This window comes from Tachypleus tridentatus, chromosome 9, assembly GCF_004210375.1.
Source record: "Tachypleus tridentatus isolate NWPU-2018 chromosome 9, ASM421037v1, whole genome shotgun sequence".
Taxonomy (NCBI): domain Eukaryota; kingdom Metazoa; phylum Arthropoda; class Merostomata; order Xiphosura; family Limulidae; genus Tachypleus; species Tachypleus tridentatus.
Window position 1 is genome coordinate 108,338,981 of NC_134833.1, and position 20,581 is coordinate 108,359,561.

At 31.3% G+C, this 20,581-nt stretch overlaps 1 protein-coding gene across 1 annotated transcript in view; it reads right to left on the reverse strand.

The window, feature by feature from the left end:
- Positions 1 to 20,581, reverse strand: part of LOC143226013 (protein timeless-like) — a 103,513-nt gene that overhangs the window by 61,497 nt on the left and 21,435 nt on the right. The window contains exons 5-7 of the mRNA XM_076456381.1: positions 18,383 to 18,566; positions 8,374 to 8,537; positions 4,110 to 4,170 (exon numbers count right to left, since the gene is read on the reverse strand). Of these exons, the coding sequence (XP_076312496.1) occupies positions 4,110 to 4,170; positions 8,374 to 8,537; positions 18,383 to 18,566 (409 nt within the window). The remainder of the gene's footprint in view (positions 1 to 4,109; positions 4,171 to 8,373; positions 8,538 to 18,382; positions 18,567 to 20,581) is intronic.

The window sequence follows — 20,581 nt, forward strand, 5'->3', positions numbered from 1 at the left end:
AACTTGTTAAAAAAAGGCAGCAAGTTTGTAGATATGTATCAAAATTAAAGTGTCTTTTACAATGTTAACTGAAGCAATGTGGTGAAATAAGAAAGTTACAAAAAATTGATGCAAGGCACTTTTCACTTACATGAACCTAATTCAATTGAATAAAATAAAAATCATAGTTAAAATATTGAATTTTATTTTTTCAGTGTATGATAAACAAACAATTTTTCTGCTCTTTTGATGAGTGTATTTTGAATAAAATAAAAATCATAGTTAAAATATCTACTTTTACACTCATCAAAAGAGCAGAAAAATTATGTTTGTTTATCATACACTGAAAAATAAAATTCAAGATTTAAAGAAGAATGATATATTTTCATTCATATTGTACTGTAAGTTTTAATGCATAAGTATTTTTTGCTGTAAGTAACACGTAATATAATGCATAAAAATTAAGAGCTCTAGGCAAAACTTTCATACCTGTGTTACATACAGACAAACAAACTTGCCTATAACTTTGGATGGACTTATTTTATTGGGTCAAAATGTTTAGGATCTTCTAATTACGTGCACTACACTATATATTTCAAAGAAATAATTAAATGTATCAGCTCTCAGTATAACTGCCTATGTAGGGATGGCTCTGATTGTTTTTGAAATAGTTTCTTAAATACTTCTTGAATAAGTAATCAGATGTTTACAATACTACACAATGTTTCCTTTTATTACAATATCTATGTAATGACTATGTCACAAGTACTTGGAGTGTTTGCAAAAAGTTTGAATTTCTTGTTATTTTTCTTCTACTTCTTTTTTTATTACATGATAACACAAAAATAAAAAAATTGTATCAACCAATTTTACTGAGGTGACAAAGGTACTAATAGAGTATCCACTTGTATTAGTATTATTAATAACAAGTAGTAATTTGAAAAAAAATCATAATTCTAGTGTACAGAATGTTGTCATTACACTCTGAAGGTAGCTTTTTTTTACCTAACATTTGTTGTTCTTTAAAAACTCGAGTACCAAGCAAACAATATTTACTAGCCATTAATAGATAAACAATACTTGGAACCTCATTGCATTTAGAACGTGGTTATAAATATAACCATCCTATGTCTACTGAAACATTGAATTACAAAAATATGTAAAGAAACTTTTCAGAAAAAGGAAGTAAATGTAGGGATGGTCAATATCAATCTTTCATAAACAATGCAAACAAAATAAGAGGGATGGATTTGCATCATTCCTACATAATAACACAGGCAAGAATTAACATAAAGCAACATAAATATTCAATCACAACTGAATTTAACCTACTTTTATTTCAACATATTTTACTTCACTGTGTGCCTGTTCTATTATTAGTATTATGTAGGGATGATGCAAATACAATTCTTGCCTTGTTTTTGAAGGATCTGTATTAGCCATCTCCATATTTACTTCCTTCTCTCCTTCTCTGTAAAATGCTTCATTACTTGTTTCCTTGTTTGTTTTAATGCAGTGTTTCAATTGACACAGAAAGGCCATATTTATATCCAAGTTCTAAATATAATAAAATTTCCACTGAAATATTTATTGTTTTTCTATTATTTTAAACGTTCATAAAAGTACAGTATGAAGAATTAATTTGATGGTTAACAATTAAGAGAATGAAAAACATTTAACCTCAATTACACATATGTAAAGCAAAACTCACTCAAGTCAGCTTTAGCCAGAATACAGGCAAACTGTAATTCATGAAAATTACAGTACTCTTTATACTTTCTCAGTAATCACAGTACTGCTTTACAAATTGAATCTTCTAATGCTGCTGTGCATGTATACAATAAATTTTACAGCAGGTATGGCAGTCACATGATACTGTCTCTTGTTGATCAACACTTCATTGATAATTATAAAAAAATTAATTGCTGCTTTTCAGTAAGGCAATTACACATTACTGAAACTCATAAAACACTCCTGAAAGTACAAAAGTTGTCTTAACTAGCCTACTTCAGCTAAAAACATTTTTTAAATGAAAGAAAATAAGCAAAGGTTCAAATTAAACAAATAATTAATACAATTAAACAAGATTCCATTACAAGCATAAAAATGAACAACCTTGAACAATGTTTTTTTTATTTCTCTGGGGTAACAGGTTCATCATTTAACAAAATAAAAATGCAAAACCAAACATCAAATGTGAAAGATAAGTGTTTGCTCTACCACAAATGTTTATTTATACTTCCACATTAGTATGATGGTAATTTTGTGTAAATTGCTTTGTAGCTCAAATATGTCATAGCATATGTACAAAATTTGCTCAGGAAGATAAGGCATCTCTACAAAGATTCTTTTTCAGAACTTTTTAGGAAAAGTAATTACCTGATGTAACTTTGAAAATAATTTCAGGCTTGCAGGCTTATGTTCATTATCAAATTTAACGGCGATAAAAAGAGATAATAGCCAAAGCATTTCACCAAATTCAGTTAAATTATATTCCAGATTTACTGATGTTCACTGAAATTCGTAAGACATTTTACTTTTGTTACGATATATACACTTTATGCTGGTAAAACATCACTTGTAGATCAAATGTTTTTGTGATACTACATCACAATATGAATGATAACAATTTCTTAATTTTATTAATCCAATTTATATGTAACATTATATTTACTTTGCATTTATCCTAAACAAATAAAACTGGCAAGGCTTATTGTTTAATAGAATACTTCAGTCATGTTAACATATTTTATATTAATTTACATTTGAGTTTGTGGATGTTTATTCACAAGCTTCACTCATAATTTTTGGGTTGAGAAGGACTAAACTTAGCAGGTACATTCAGAGTAGCCAGGTTACCCAAGCAGGTTTAGAGACCTGCTAAACATGAATCTGATAATGAATTTTGTGTTCCTCACCCACCTCAAGCTCTTGAGGGTGTCATTCTTGAAACTGCGCTCATACCTCCATTTACAAGCTAGTGGGACCAAACATAGTACATATGCTCTTGTAACACATACCAGTGTCCTAACTGGGTTTTTACCAGGTACACATCCATCTCAGAGTGGCTGTGTAAATAACTGGTGTTAAAGAAGGAGCTTGATCAGTATTCTGTGAATCAAAGATACTTTTGAATCGTGTTGCAGAGTATGCATATTTTATGCTATTTATATCAAAAACTGCTTCCTATGGCACAAACTTTTTATCTTTGTACTGCACATGTTTTATACATGAGTACTGCTTAAAATGTGAAATGTTCACATAACACTACCAAAGAACTCAGTGGAGTACATATGTCTGCCACATAGCACTGATTATATTTGACTCTCAAACAATAGGAAAACATGTCTACATGTCTGTCATTATCAACAGATAGAAACCATTTTTAGCAGAACCACTGAGGACTGATATAATACACATGTACATCTGGTTTCATCAAAATACAATAATTTTTATCATTTTTTGAATGAGCTAAAGAACAACTATAGTGTGAAAATCTGTACCCACGTTAACAGACAGTGATTTTTGTTATTATATTCATGATCTTGACCCTCCAAACACTAATTACTTCTATATTGGATCATAGTCCAAATGTATACCAACTTTTGTCAAACTCCATCCAGCCATTTCTGTGAAATCTTGTTGACAAACAAACAGGGATGAAAATGTAGCTTTCACTCACCCTCAGTGGCAGAGGTAATAAATGAGAGGTTACTGTGTGAAGCTAAACAAGATTGAAATGTAATGGTTTTAAAGAAAAATATTAATAAAACAATGTAAATTGTGCCATGTAAGGTCTCCAGAAGTCAATGACCTATGCAAACATATCAAAATGCATTTACAAAATTCTTTGAACAAAAATAAAAAAGTGTGGTTTAGGTTTGTTTACTATATTTATATAACCCACTTATTTTACTGGTTACTTATCTGTTATATTAGTATCTAATTGTCTGTACATTCATAGGTGGTGTACACAATAAACCCAGATTTGTTTTTATAACAAAGAAGAATTACAGAAGGTAAATACATGTATTGAAACGTTTTCAACATAATTTATAAAAATGCATAAGAAGGATTCTTTTAATTTAATTATAACTAAAACACAAATATTAAACATTTGTGATGCATACCTTGTGTTTGTTGTTTATTAGTAACAGCAGTGTCTCATCCAATCCTTGAACAAACAAGTTCCTGAAGAAAATATTTTCAGTATAGTTTTAGTAGTCTAAAAACAAACACTTTCAATTTATAGAAGACTAATAAAATGTAAGTATAAGTTTCAGATAAATTTTCAAAGTTTTAGTAATTATTGTCACACACTACATAAATGAGAAATGTCTTGAATGTATGTAATAACACACCAGCACTATTTATACCTTACTTTTAAGTTCTCAATTTACAAAATTTTGCAACATCTAATCTTTTAAAGCTTTATAATTAACATACGAGACAACTGGCACAAAAGAAAAAAGGATTATTGTTTCATGTTTCGACTAATATTATGAAATTTGTTGATTGTGCTACGTCCTTTGAGTCAATGGTATTTATGTCAACTGTACAATGACATAAGATGTGAAGAAAGCATTAAAAGCTTTTAATGTACCTTATGGTCATGAAAATATCATGAATCAAACAAAACTCCAGACAAGTAATGCACATGATCACAAAACACTAAATATATATATGTTAATGTACTGGAGTATACTTGAACTGATAAAAGTATTATATGATGTTCTGAATTCAAAACATGCACACTTGTATTAATGTAAAAACAGCAAAAAATTCTGAGCTTAATAACAAACTGTATGGTCGTGTTTTTTAGTAGGTGCTGAGATTCCACAGAGAAACTGTATAGATAAAATAAAGAAACAATAGAAAGCATACAAGTCATCATGTATACGCTATGATGTAATGAGACACTTGATCAAATTTAATGGCCTATTGGGAATGGTTTACTATTTTTAGGTGTATGGCAAAGATTCCTGACAGTTCTCAGAAACTGTCAAACAGAGTATTTTTGTTCAATATTTAACCATTGGCATTGAAAAATCATGAATGTTATTTACTAGCACAAGTTTATTTTCATATTTCTGAAATCAGTTTCATTATGTGCTGTCACTGGCAAAATCTTCATCAAACCTTGCAGTGTACATAATATTTTAGTTTTGCTGTGCAGTGCTATCATAACAAAGATTCTTGCCCTTCAAACAATTGTTTGTACTTGTATGGGTAGTGTACATCTAATTCCCTGAGTTTCTACTGAGCCAAGTTTGTGAGATTTAAATGGCCACAACTTGGTTAATACATTATTTGATTTCTTCTTTATATTGATCAATAAATTTTGTGACATATGAGCACTATAATTTATATTTCTAACCCATCCAAATGAAATTTTGACTGCATCTTCAATATCTGGTTGGTTGGATGGTTGGTTGGCATTTATTGGCACAAAGCAACTAGGTTGTCTGCATTAAACAACAGTTAAAAATAAAATAAAATCGTTATAAAATGTAAAAAAAAATCAATGTAAAATCAAATAAACTTTAAACAGCTAGAAAAATTTAAGTAGAATTAAAAAGGCCAATTGCCTTTAAAAATTTAAAAACATTAGTGAGGTGGACAGTGTCACCATTGCCAATGACACTGTCTAACGTTGGGGATGAACCTATGGTAAAAAGATATCTAAAATACTGCTGTCACTCACAGCCATAATGACAGCATGACAGTAAAATGTGGGATATTGTGACTTAAGTATCACACAGACCACACACTGATGCATCATTCCCAGATAAAATAAAAAAAATTACAATTTAAAAAATCTGTGACCAATGAGTAGTTTAGTTAGGACAGATTTCTCCTTTTGATTTTTATGGAAATAAGATGGCCAAAGTCCAGTAGAATGTTTTATCTGGAAAGGTTTGTTTTCACGTTGCTCACTTCAAGTTGACTGCCAGTTGGTACTGAGTTGAGCCTTGAATATAGGACTATAGTCCATGTAAGGAACAGGTACAGCAGTGATAGCATCAGAGCAGCCAGCTTAGCTGCAAAGTCAGTGAGGTTGTTCCTATGAATACCTATGGATAGAAGTAGATGTTAAAGAGAAATAAGCCAGTGAGTTTTGAAGGACTAACGTGAAGTGATTCCAAGCCCTGTAGAGAGCTAAACGAGTCAGTATGAATAGTATGGTTCATGTAATGCATAGCTTCTACATGACCCAGGACAAGGGAAATAATGTACAATTTGGCAGTAAACACAAAAACTGTAGATGGGATTCTGTGTGCAACCATTGAACCACAACAAACCATGGTAGAGCCCACAGAGTCACCTGATTTTGAACCTTCTGTATAAATAGGAAGGGAAGGATGGTTCAAAAGATGTTGAGCAAATAGAAGACAGTACTTCCAATCAGGAGTATCTGCCTTCTTCAGACGATTCAAAAAAAGGTCACATAATAAATCATGATGGAATGGGCTGATCAGTAGATACAGCAAAGACAGACCCAATTTATCCAACTGCACATGGATACAAAGGCCAAAAGGAACAATGGCAGACCATCTATTCTGAAAAAGCATGGCCCACTGATGAAGGAAAATGTAACCCTAGCTGTGATATTGTGGTAAGGATCGAATTTTGAAGTATACAGTAAAGACAGCTGTAAATGGCAGAGGTGTAGAGGAGCTACAATATCTGAAATGTCAATTACGTTAGTCAACTTAATCTCTCTATCTGATGTAATTTAATAACTTAAATAGTGAAACTAGAGTTATAATGATGTAAACTACACAGTATCTGTTCTATCCAGCATGAGTGATGCCTTTATCCCCTTGGGAATTGTTAGTATGCATTTCCAGGGTAATTGTCTGGGTCTTCCATTTTCTTGTATTCATTCTTAAAGCTCCTATTACAGGTTTGGCTTACAGACAAAAAAACACCAGTGACCAAAACATTTTTGTTTTTTTTTTGTTTTACAAAGTTTTTACAAGCAATGTTAACAATGCCATAATAAGCCAATGGCATAACTAATTTTCAATTTAAAAGTTAATTTATGCTCAGGATGAGTACACTATCATTATTCTTGACTGAGGAAGAACAAATAAATTGCAGTTAAACATATCTTTAGTCACATAGAAACTGGCTCTTAATAAAACAATAGAATAAAGTGTTATAGCACAAACTGAGATGTAATTAGGTTTTCAACTAAAAATACTTCTATTCATTATGTGTAAAACTAAGTTTTTTCAAATTATGTTATCATATGTAAAGTTTTATAATGAGTTATTATAAATTTTCGTTTTGCTGCTAAATTCCATCTGGTTTGAAACATTTCTTGAGAAAATTATAAAACAAAGGAACATGTCATTTTCACTACACTTCTATTTCAGTGCCCTTCAGTGATATAAGAAAGCTAGTATGGCAAAAAGCTCTGTGTATATTAAGCATTAGAAAACCAAAGTAAACTAGAAATGAATAGTTGGTATGTTATAAAACAATATATTTTAAATATAAAGACGAAATCTGTATCATAGTTACACTGGAAGGGAATCATAAAGAAACAATAACAAATTCCTTTGGAATCAAAGTTTGTAGGTCAATTATATTGTATGTAAGGGATTTAGTGGACTACACAAGGGTGTCACGATTTTTGGTATTCAAGTTAGAATACTATAAAATATACTCTGATAAAGGATTTGATTTGTTAATCTGAAAAAAAAAGTGTCAAAAGAGCTTGCTTCTCAAGTAGTGCTCAGCCACAATGATGGGAGTTTAGGGGATTAGCCAGTATATTTTTCTTGCACAGAATAATAGAAGTATTCACAACAGAGTTTGCTACAGGCAGTTACTTCTCTTAGCTATTTTACAGAAGTAAATAAAGTTCATTGAGCTTTTCTTGACCATCTCTACTGACAGAACTTGCAAAGACTAAACCAAAAAATGGCACGATAGATCTGAGGAACCAGATTTATGTATGGTCACTACTGTGTTTGGCATGGGATTGATATTTGATGGGTGTATGAGTTTTACTTCCTTGTAGACTAGAAGCTAGTGCAAATTTGACCAGGCTGCTAGGCAGTTCACATTGTAGATAGCACAAGCAGTTTACAAATACATTGAGAATTTTTAAAAAAAGGTAATACTAGAAAGCTTTGTTTGGGAATCAATCCACCAAATATATTTCCCTTACTTCTATATTGTATGTTAAAATAACTCTGAAACAATGTTAAACACAACTTAAAATTATGAAATTCTTTATTGAATTAATATTCTAAAATACTACATACTTAGTTATATTGTCTGATAATTTCTGAAGTTAATTTTAATAGCTTTAAAGTAGTATTAGAATGGTTTCTTTGATTGAAAATTCAAGTCATAAACAATACAACAAAGTTATCTTACCACACAAGCTTGTTTTGCATGTTGTGCAATTCGTGGAATGTACTATCATCAATCCCATAATTGACAGTGTCCTCTTTGTCAGGAATATGAAGAATATTCATCAGCAACAAAAGACAATTATTCACATATAAACAACCAGATTCTTCAAGAGAATCTTCCTTTTCCTACATGAAAAAATATGATTCATAAAACAGAAAAGTCTAAAAAATAATTTATCTATTAGTCAAACAGCTTAATTTTCATACATGTTCACAGAATTATTTGAAGAAAGAATTTTACATTTTTAGAATTAAACTAAATTTCAAATATGTATTTACCTTTGAAATACTAAAATACTTTTCTTGTCACTTTGTTTTAAGGCTGTCAACAACCATATAACTTTAGGTCCTGAATGTTCTTGGACACACACACACACAAAAAAAAAATCAACTTACCCAGAATTCTCCATTCTTACCTTATATAAGTTATTTTTCTATTTGTGTGGATAAAGGTGGAAATGTAATCTAGAAATAAGTATCCACAGGTATTCTTCTCAACAGGAAACTTCCTGACCCTGAATACCCACTAATAGGGTATATATGTAAATAGAGGTTGGGTGGCAATAACAGAACTTATCAAGAGTTGCACAGATGATGGCACAACAGTTAAGTCTGGTTAGTTTACAAAATTATACCCTCTACTTGTTGTAGAAAATTCTTTAGAGATGAAGAACCAGTAATAACTAATGACTGGATAAACTACTGGGGGATAATCCATCCCTGCCACACATATCTTATGCAGCAAAAGCCAGGCTAATCATTGAATATACAAAGAGAATTATGAAGATCAAGGAGAATCCAAAGACTGATTAAAGAAGTCAAGGACAATGCAATTGGAACAACAATGATGGTTGAGAGAAAATCAAAAATTAAAGATATTACATTAACTTCATATTGTTATTGCTGTATGTTATTAAGCACAAAGCTAAACAAAGGATCATCTGTGTTCTGCCCACCAAGAGTACTGAAACCAGGTTTCTAGTGGCATAAGTTTGTAGACATACCACTGTGCCACTAGGGGCCTCATTTTGGTTAGAGCTATTAGTCATCATATGGAAAATATGCATTTCATTTCCAGTGTCTCAAATTTAACACGAAGATGCTCATTTCAAGATGGGAAAGCTAATTGTCATTTCATCATTAGCCATCAGATAGTAACTTATGTCCACTTCCAGAGGACATTTTCTTGTGGAGCTCTGGAAACAGGATGGAATATTTTTTGGAAAAAATGCAAAGGTGTTTTTCGTTTTGAATTTTTCACAAAGCTGTGCAAGAGCTATCTGTACTAGTCGCCCATAATTTAGTAGTGAAAGACTAGAAAGAAGGCAGCTGGTTGTCACCACCCACTGCCAACTCTTGGGTTACTCTTTTACCAAAAATAGTGGGATTCACCATCCATCCCATATAATGCTTCAATGACTAAAAGGACAAGCATATTTGAAGGAACAGGGATTCGAACCAATGACTCATAGATTATGAGTCAACCACCTTAAACATTTGGCCATACCAGGCCAAATGCAAAGATATCTAACAGAATTTTATATTATAAAGAAAGAGACCACAATTCATAATTTATTTTATAAAACAAAATTACTTATTAACTTCATAAACCCCTAGAATTGTCAACAAGAATATCTGGTGGTATAGAAATATCTGGGATGCCATATATAACAGAGATGTGGGCCAAATGATAAATAAGCACGTAATACACAATAATTAACTAATGTTGTATGGATTCTACCTGGTTTGAAGAACCACAGCTAGACACAAAAAAATATGAAGTTGAAAAGGCAGAAATGAGATATAAGTGGACTTCAAGAACATATTCAATGTTGTACAAAGGCCAGCTACAAGATATCCTTTATAGAATAATGTAACCAAAGACATTGTGAAAAGGAAAATTTAGTGATATGTGATCCAAATTTCACTTTTAAAGTGTTTTACAACATCACAATAAACAAGATGGATCAACCGCACAAACCAATTTGTCAAAATAGATGTGTGTGTGTTTTCTTATAGCAAAGCTACATCAGACTATCTGCTGAGTCAACCAAGGGAAATTGAACCCCTGATTTTAGCATTGTAAATATGTAGACTTACCACTCTACCAGTGGAGGACCCAAACTAGGTCAAAGAAAATAATTTATAATATGGTTTAAACAACATTTTAAATCCTTCCTAAGAGATTCAGTAAGGATGAGATAACAGCAAACATCACTGACTGGACAAAGAACAGAATAAAAATCAGGATTAGAAAAGGTAAATAACACAAAAGATTAAAAAATTAACTTTCTCTTGCAGTCCAAGGTTCTGATAAAAAAGCACTTTCTGAGTACAAGTATAAGGCTTTCAAAGAAAACAAGGTACATGGATGTAGGGTAATCTGTGTGATGCAAGGAATAAAAGAGATTTTTTTTTATGATAAATGATTTACCAAACAAGTCACTGTGAGTTCAGTTGTGGAAGAATCCAAGAAATACAAGACTTTACTTAAGTTGCATATATGAGTCTTGGAAGTTGAGATTATTGAAGATGGAAAGCTTGGAACATGTCCTACTTGAAGAATAGAGCAAAAAAGATTGATGATTTCTGTGGCATCTGAAACTGGTAGATAAGGCAACTCTGAAAACAGCTATGGAAATTGATAATTAATGACTATGAAACGAAAAATTCAATAAACAAGCAATTTGTTGAGGGATTGCACCAACTCCTGATTTATCTAACAGAACTGATAACCATCATGGAAGAGAGCCAACAAAAGTGGGCAAACAATCAAGTTACTCTAGAGGAAAATCTGTCTTCTCAGACAAAGGACATCATAATATCCAGCTTTGAAGTATTATAAATCAAAAATAAGTATGAAAAACGAATGTTCAAGCTTCAATAAGAAAAGTTGATAGATTAATATCAGATGGATAAAAATATAAAAATGGACTAATGACAGATGAATTGGGATATGCAGAAAGGCATCTTGTATGTTCACCTCTATCATCCAATGACCATAATGAAAAAATGTGCATAATCTTGTATTTATATTTTGAAATGACTCCAGGTGTTGATTGACTCTTAAACAGGTTTATAGGTCTCCAAATTCCCTGATTTCTTGGGAAATAAACAAATAGAAGTAAATATGTGAATAATAATAATAATATAATAGTTTCACTGCCATTTCTGAAGGATATTTGAGATTTTATGATCCAAAAGTTGCAAACAAATTGGATTAGAAAGAAGAAAAGACAATGTGTGAAGAGAAAGAGCATGAAGAAAAAAGAAAAAAGTCATACTGAAGTATCCAATGAACAAAAGTATTCTAAAGTCAAGGATCTTGCAAATGTACAAATGATCACAGCAGATGACCCATCCAAACATTATCCAGAGCATTTTAGTGTCACTGAGTGGTTCAAGAAGACCCATCTAACTTACTTCTGTGTTTAACCACACTTGTAAAGAATAAGTACAAACCACAAATGGTGACTACAAAGTAAATGAAAAGAGAAAATCCAGAGTATGAACAGTATTTACTGGTTGTCTTAAAGAATGATGACCATAAGACAGTCAAAAGGCCAAAACCATAATCAGCTCTTACTGGTGTGCTTTTCCAGAATGGGAAATAAATTCAGGTGAAATTCCTGCAAATGGAAAATGATGCAAGAAAAGCTCTTTCGAGTTCAACAGAAGTTTTGGTGGAAGACAAGTACTATGTATCAAAAAACATATAAAAGCCAAGAATGAGAGCTGCAGTCAAGGAAAAGTACAATGCACAAATTTAGTCTTTTCTAATATAATAAGGAAAATGAGAGTAGCTTGTTACTGATAATTGCACTGAAGAAATAAAGTTTCAAACTCAGGGAAACTATAACATGTAGGGCAGAAAAACAATAATGAGTCAAAGCAGTTAATACCACACAACATCTCCCCCAATAATTGATCTGAAGGTGAAGAATTTGAGAAGAAAGATGTGAAATAAGAGATAATCCCTCCAGAAGACCCCCTGTATGTAAAATGTGAGCTTAATCAGAAGCAAGGCTAATTTACAAATTTGGTTCCTTAGACACTAAGATAAATAGGTCCAGAAAAAAAATTACCATCTTATTCAAGATCCAAAAAACAGGCAGGTGTACTGAAACTTGAGTATCTGCATGAGTGAGAAACCTGTCAAAGACACCAACAGACAGTGTGGCATCAATAATCTGCATACATTGAACAATGAATTATGTCAATGCAGCTATAGGATTTCCTTACTTGCGATAGCCAGACTGCATGGGAAGACTTCCAAACAGATACAATTTCCAATATTTATAGAAACAATAGTATCAGAATTAACACTGACTTCAGAATTCATAGCAAAATTAACAGCACCACTGTCAATGAGAAAACAGTGCTTATGTATATCTTCCCAACACATGGGTAATAATGTAGATGAAGTATAGAAACACTCATGGAAAGATGATGTATGTTCTGCACTGTATCACGAGTACAGACAGCACAGATGCAAATCCATGAGGAAAGGATTTTGCGTTTCAGGGACAAGTATATATATTCTGATAATTAAGTTTTGTTTCAAAAAGTTTCAAGATAAAATTCTATCAGCTATTTAGCTTAGATAATAATCCAGTTTAAGAAATTATAATCACTGCCTGGCTTCTTAATTACAAATGTTGAAAGAGTGATGTTTACAGCACATGTTCATCAATGTCAAATTGTAATAAAGAAATTTAAGGATATTACAATGTAAATATTCTACATATATTTGATGAAAATATATTTCGTTTAAACCAATAAACTAAATTCTTATTTGTTTGGTTTGCAATAAGCATAAACTGTTGACAATCACACGAGAAGGTAAAGAACATCTTGTAAGCTATTTTCGTTTCTGCTTTGTTGAGTCACTACTTTTAGTAAATACAAGTTTCAAAACTCTTAAAAGGATCTTTGACACAAGAAAGAACAACTTACAAAAATAAATACATGGTATATAATGTGTATTTATGTGCGATAAATGAAGAATATTATAAACACATATATCTACTGTTTATTTTTATATATTCCTAATTTCAAATCTCTATAACTAGGTATCATTTTACTAAGCTTTCAACATGAAATTTGGAAAGAATGCTAACTAATGCATATTCTATAAATATGAAATCTTAACCTTCTTAAAAGTCAGTGAGTCATGCTACCCTCGATTTCTCAAACTAGGAGAATTCATAACAGTACAAATTCACGTATACAGATAAAACAGTTCTGTTACTGTCTGGCCTCTTTTTTTTTAATGAGAGTGGTATAAAGGAGCCATTGGGGGAGGGTACCATGAAACCTTAATAATGTAGAGAATGCTGATATAACCCTAAAGTAAAGACATTATGGAATCAACCTAGCAAAGAGTAAGTTGCATAAAATTTATCACAAATGTAGAAACAGATTCAATTTTAAACTTAAATCATTTCTGAATTAAGCTATTTTCTGTTATATTGCCAAAGTTTTCAATAAAAAAACCTTCACAATCAACAGAGATTCTAAATCATGAAAGTGATAAAATGTATTAGAACCTGTTAATCTAACTGATTTTCACCAAAAATTATTCACCGAATATGTCACAAATTCTTCATGACCAATCATAATTTTGATTGGCTTACAAAGAAATTTACTGACGACTGACTGCCTTGACTACACTTTTCTGCTATACTGTTGGTGAAGCTTAATTTTCTAAAATTTATCTATTTCAGTTGACTATGAAATCTGAAGTTAGGGTATACTATGGGATGACCAGTAGGAAAGCAGCTAATCAATGAGTGAGATCACTCACCTCATCACTTTTGACAAGCTACACACAAGTGTTTATAGAAATTTCTATGTCAATTCCAAAGAAACTGATCTTCCTCCAGAGTTATGTCATTGTAGATGGTTCAAGAGGTATTTTAGTTAAGAATATATATAAAATATCTAATGAAAATAATAAATATATTTATTCAAAAGCCAGATGCTTAAATCTGATATCACACAAAAAAACATTCCACCACTTCAAACTAAATGGTAATTTTGAATTTTACTTGTGAACAGAGCTGGGCAGTTAGTAGTAATTACTAATTTGTTAATTAATGGGCTCAATAAACAATTATAATTACATTTGAGTAATTCATTAGTATACCACACCTCTTATAACCCATTAACAATAAAAGTATGTGTTTATCACATCAACTGTTTGAACCAGTGCATTATTCTATCATGGTATTCATTTTTCCCAATTTTCCTTTACATTTTCTTTTCAGATAATGTGATGTGAAGGTTTCCATTTGTGAAAAAAATATATTTCGTTAAAAAAATAAAATACTACAAATTTTCTGAAAATTTACTACTTTGCAGGTAAGTCGCTAATGTCGACTATACACCACTATGTGATTACCATTGTTTTAATTTCAAATATTTCTAAATCAAATAAATTTATAATAAAATAATGAAAATGTTTTACTCTTACAATAAGGGTAATAATGTTTTTACTTAAAAGAAGTCATGATTAATATTACAGCTAATTAAGTAGCCAGTTAGTCAATTCACTTATGTACATTGGATAGACAGGATAAAGATAAAAATGATATTCAACAAATATATTTCTATCACCTAATGTATTCATTAAACAATAAAATTAGCTTCTCATTTTATAACAATTTTATTTGAATAACAAAAAAACTCATGTTTATAAACAATGGAAATAATAAAACCAAACTCTAGTTACCAACAGGTAAAAAATTGCATAATTTTAAACAAATAACCAAAGATCAACATGATATCTCTATTAAGCTGCAAGCAATCTCCAGTCTTGTACCTTAGCAGCTTCATACTGTGTACAAGATTTATAAAAACTGTTAATTTAAAAAGAGGAAATAAGGATTGTCAGAAAAGATGGAAATAAGTTGCAAATATTTTATTTTCAAGTCTACAATTAGAGATTTGTAAAAAGTAACTAAAGTATGCTGGAAACAGTGTTTACATTATTTCTTAAGCTACAAATCACTATTTTAACTCCATTAAAACTGATAAGTACTACAGACATAATAAGGATTTCTATCTTGAGAAAATAACATAAGACACTATTTCCAACTTTGTTTGTTTATACCTTTCTAAAATTCTTAGCTGTAGCCTTGAAAATATAATCTTTGCTTCAGATTCAGCTTTGTCCTGTACTTTTTATCAATATCTATTTCCCATTTTTAAATTAACAATTTTTACTAACCTTGTTTCACAATTGTTTTATTATTATTAATTTTTTTTTATGGAGAGTAAATTTTAATCTACATATGTGCACATGCCTTCAGTTAAATGTTACGTTTTTTGACAATGTACTGTTGCATTGCCTTTTTTCCCCACCAAATCACTGCACTGAATTTATTCAAAATAAATGACAAATATCAAGCAAAAAAAAAATACATGTACTAGAATGCAACTATTAAAAAAAATTGAAAGCTGTTCTCAAAGGACCTTCTTGATGGCAGAGGTTGTATCATTACAGATTTAATGGCTGGTTTCATGAATGCTATAATATAATGTAACAAACGATTAGCAGCAACAAAGCAATCTCATCAGAATAGAATGATATTTCTTCTAAGATAATATAACACAGGTTAATGCAATGCAAACAAAATCAATAACATGCTTACTTTGTTAGGTCTACATGACACACGTGTATGCTCTTCTAAAGCCTGCTGTAAACAAGTGTTTGCTAGCATAAGGCAGTACAAATAATGCACACAAAATGAAAAGAGCAATGAGCAAATATATGCCTAGAGTAAGACACAACCTCCAATAAGTGCATATAACATTTTACCAGTAGGAAAGCAGTCTTTTTAAATGAAACAAATGCATCTAAAACATTGCTATAAATTAAGCCTTGTTTCTTTTGAAGTATTTATGTATTGTGCCAGAGGTTTTCTGCACACCCATATTTAATATGCATCAAGTTTATAGGCACCCTCTCTTAACAATATCACTCCTGTTACGTATTTATAACCATGCAAATTAACTTTCAGCAAAAAATAATCAAATTTTACATAGGTTATAAATATTCACAGTATTTTATGTAGCATACCTATCTAGGATTTGGTGCAAAATATCCAGCTGATTTTGCTGTTAGCTTGTGAAACAATAACATTACCAATAATAATATGAGTAAATGGGAAAATTTTGTTTGTTTACAATTGTAAAAGCATCTACTTTTACATATTATCAATGTCTGGCTGATATTAACTTTTGAAAAGGGAGGTTTTGAATGTTTTTTCAAGAATAAGTTTGTTATGTTGTTTTCCCTTAAATGTTCTTTCAGAGTTTTGAACAAATTCTTGTGTGACTCCTGTCATGGTTCATAATATATTAGTATGGCTAGATAAACTACTTAAACCTGATGATAAACTTTCTCTAAACACTGCACATTTGATAATGCACAAAACTTTAAATAGTTTTCTTTGTTACTCATTTAACCCATCACTAAAATGTATACTTATCTGAAGTTATATGGTGTCTTTTCATTGAAGACAATTAACAAAGCTATAGCTGACGTAATTTAACACACAAGTACTTTCTCAGTTCACAATAGAATGAATATTTACATAAACTATAAAAAAAATAATTTTTAAACCTGTATTATTACTCTACTATTATTGTGACAGTCCAACTCTTTTTCTAGCCAGTCATGCATGCTTTCTTTATATTGGTTTTAAAAGCTGTTTTATTAGAAATTACTTGCATTTTTACTTACTTTGGACTTCAACAATATGAAATCATCTGCGTCGTGATTATTATTGGTTTCAAACAATGAAACAAATCAAATTTTGAACAAATATATGTTACAAGAGCTGCAGCTGTCAAAATTTGTTGTCTAAAGCATACATACACACATTATTAATGCTTGGAAAAGCCAAGGCATAAAAATTTATCAAAGCAATGCTTAACTGATTTTAATATTGTTGTATTCATTTAGAAATAATTAGTTGAAGACATTACCAGACTACTGGTTGTTGACTTCATAAAATATGAAAAAAGATTTTATAGTAATTAACAGAGCAATCAAATAAAAATACTGACATCTGATACTTGTTTTTGATAGTATATGGCTTTTTTCCATTAATTTCTGCTTATATAACATTGAATAATATAGTTACTAATTTCTGAAGTAAAATGGATGGGGGTATCTAAACTTCTTTGGTTCCCTCCACCAGATCTGTACTTGCTTATATGACATTAAACTATACAGCTATAAAATAGATACATAACACAGTGTAATAAAACAAAACATTTACACGTTTAATACTCAAGTTGTTAGAAAGTTGGCACTGAGTGTTACCATCTAGTTGCCATTTCTCTAATTACACGTTTAAAATTAATGATGCTAGCAAATAGACTTAGTACATTTGAAATAATAAAGGCAAAAAAATAAATAAATTTATTAGCAATGAGAATGAAACTCAATATCCTCCAATCACAAAGTGTTCTCCCAGCACCCATTATGTAGCTTTGAACTTGAAAACAGACAGACATAATGGCAATATTGTAATAAGTTGGATATTTCAAACAACCGGAAAACCTAATATCAATTTGTTTACTATTTTTGTAACAACTGATAACTTGTTATTTCTATAACTCAGTTAATTTAGGGGGCATTATTCAATGTAATCACTGCACATAGGAAATCAACTAAACAACCCATCTCTATTTATAAACCTTATACATGTCAAATACTGACTTCAGGTGACCCTTTAAAACTACAGTAAATCTTACATATATGCATTTTAAACATACATAATGTTTATCCAACTCTGATTTTATCTAGTTACACTTCACTTCAGAAAGCTAAGGTTTAATCTATTGCCAAAAAATGCATGATTTTTTGATTAATTTTATTATTACATGAATTCAAATATTATAATTTATAAAAACACAAGTGAGTTAAGTTACTACATGAAAATAAATTATAATCACACCCTCTTAAGTGTATCCTTAATGCATTTAATAACTGCAGCAGTTGAGCGTACGTCAAGGAAAGCTTTTTTCCCTTCCAACAGGCAGTGATAAAGCTGAATTAGGGTGTTTTTGCCAAAGGGTGTTTTGGAAGCTGCATTAATAGGTATTAAGCATTCAACGGGAAGTGTAAGATTCACCAGTAACCTGAAAAAAAAAGAATCAAAACTGTACTGAATGTTGTAAGCCATAGCAGAATTTGTTCAGACTTGAAAAATAAATATATTACATCATCACACTTAGGAAATAAAATATGTATTGTCATATAGACGTACACTTTTTTTTTATAATTGATGAAAGTTGTATACCAGTAATACGAAACTTAAATATGACAATAATTCAGTATTATGCATATTTTAGGCATCAGTTTCTCCCTGTAATCAAGATCATTCAATATGAGGTTATACAATTATATACATAATTTTACCTAAATAATCCCTCAAAAGTTATAATTTTCCTATAATGTATTTTCAATGGGTACTTACCTCCTCTCACATAAACAGATATTCTCATTCAGTGCTACCCTCTGTATGCAACATTCTTTTGCACATGCCACAAACCTTGAAGTTCCCACCCATGTGGAATTAACAGATTTCTCTGTATCTTGCACACAAATCATCATGTGACTATCATCTACCAATAAGATGTTATATGCTTTCTTGGTGCACGTGACTTCATCATTTCGAGCTTTGGCAGATAATGGAAATACTGGCTTTCACTGGGGAGGAAGGGTGACAAGTGTGAGTAGAGGTAAGTAGCTATTGAAAATATATTTTCAGCATAGGAAAATTATAACTTTCAACATACTGTGTTACCTCCCACACTAAACAAATAGAGGGTCAAATGCAAAGAAAAGAAAGAAGCATTCTTTGAAAGCCTCCAAGAGACAGTCCTGAAAATGAGATCTTCAAAGCCAAAAATCATAAGTGAGAAACCACATCACTTCTGTACCATGTATACTCATTACTCAGTGGAGAAAAATGTGTTGTAGATATGAGCAGATATATGGAGTAGCAAATCCAGTAGGAAGAGAACTGTGGTTGGATAGGAATTGAATCATACAATAAATGAAGAACAATCCTATAATACTTAAATATGAGTGAGAGTAAAAAGAAATGCCTACAGGTGTAGAGTTGTTAGGGCATGATGAACTGAAGATGACAAATCAACTACTTCCAAACCCAGGCTGCTGTGAACCAACATCCACATGGAGGTAGGAAAGAGGATCGTACTGTCTTCACCTTAAGTTCATGAGACCAGAGAGAATCTTGTACTGCTCCTCTATCCCAACCTATGAATGGAATGCATGGTAGTAATGTGAAAAAAATTGATTCATCAATCAGGGAACCTGATATCTGGCATTGAGAAGATGTGTGTAATGTAAACCATCTCACTGAAAATTAAAATGACAAAACTATCACAAGTGCAGTAACGTCCTCAGAATAATAAGAACATCGAGGGATAATGGAAGGGGAAGATCTTTATTAATCTGCAAGTGTCTTCACTGCAACCAACAAAACAGATGGAGTAAAGGAAGAGATACATGTAATAGATGTGTTAGGATTTATGTTCATTGGCTCAGTTCTAAATCTAAAACTCAGCTAATGGGAACTGATGTCCAAGTCAGGGCAGGATGAGAGATCCCAATCTTAGGGTTGAATGGCAATTTTGAAAGCTGTCTCTCAAGATAAAGAAAATGGAGAACATCTCATCACTTACACCAGCAGAATGCCACTGCCTTACTTTCAACTGAATGGTTTATATTTATATATTGTTTCTCATTATCTCATTCAGTAGGATGAAGAGTAGGTGGAGTCCAGAGGAATGACAATACCCAAGTCAATGCAATTGGTAACCACAAAAATCTTACTTTGAAGAGGAGGCTATAATAATTTATACAATACAAGACATGGAAGGGACAAGCAGCTATCCCCTTCTGCATGGTCCAGGATGAGCAAACTAATGAAGCAAATGTATCATGAAGATAAACCTACATCCAATTTTGTGGAACAATGCATCTCAGCAGTGTGCATTTAGTGGCCATGGAATTATATTTATTTAGTCATCATGGCCTTACAGTGTGGCTTTTACTAGTTTAAGTATATTTGGATATACATTACTTGCCAAAGAGCAGGATATATAAAGAAAAAGAGGGATATGCC